General features: G+C 40.5%; 1 protein-coding gene across 2 annotated transcripts in view; it reads left to right on the forward strand.

The window, feature by feature from the left end:
- LOC119586944 overlaps window positions 1-504 on the forward strand; it is a 22,062-nt gene extending 21,558 nt beyond the window's left edge. For both annotated transcript variants that reach the window (XM_037935675.1, XM_037935677.1), the window contains exon 6: window positions 8-504. In XM_037935675.1, the coding sequence (XP_037791603.1) occupies window positions 8-247 (240 nt within the window). In that variant the 3' untranslated portion in view covers window positions 248-504. The remainder of the gene's footprint in view (window positions 1-7) is intronic.
- The last annotated feature ends 94 nt before the right edge of the window (window positions 505-598 follow it).

Raw genomic sequence — 598 nt, forward strand, 5'->3', positions numbered from 1 at the left:
CTTGCAGATCCAGACGCAGTTCCAAACACGCTTCCAAACAGTGACCCAAACACAGCAGGTGACCAGGACCCTCACGCAGCCTGTTTACTTCACGCAAACACTCACCTCGCACTTCCCCGTTACCGAGACGCGTACTGTTGTGCAAACGCGCGTGCAACAGAACATCGTTACTGTTACCGCTCAGGGACAGTGCGGTGGGGGCGGCGTCGCGGCTGGGGGGATACAAGGGTATAATTATAATAACTAGATAATATTTTTGAGGCAATGTTTATTATTATCAGTCTCATTTTTTTCTTAAAGTTAATTAGGTATATTTTAACGAGCATGAAATTCTGTTATTTCGTGTCGATGATAGATTGATTTTACATTCATTTTGTATTGTCTTTCGTGTCATTTTCGTGTATATACGTAAATATGCAGAAGATTGTACAGAGAAAAGGAATAACATATTTTTGTATCTGTCTGTGTGGCATCCAAGTTTTGGAAATAGATATAGCTTTTCAATCACATAGTTTCTTTGTCATTGTTTACATCGTAAGTATGCTTGTCCGAGGGCATGTAAATATCCCTCGTATGTGTCAGGGTTTAAATGTAGATT

Source organism: Penaeus monodon, chromosome 22 (assembly GCF_015228065.2).
Source record: "Penaeus monodon isolate SGIC_2016 chromosome 22, NSTDA_Pmon_1, whole genome shotgun sequence".
Taxonomy (NCBI): Eukaryota; Metazoa; Arthropoda; class Malacostraca; order Decapoda; family Penaeidae; genus Penaeus; species Penaeus monodon.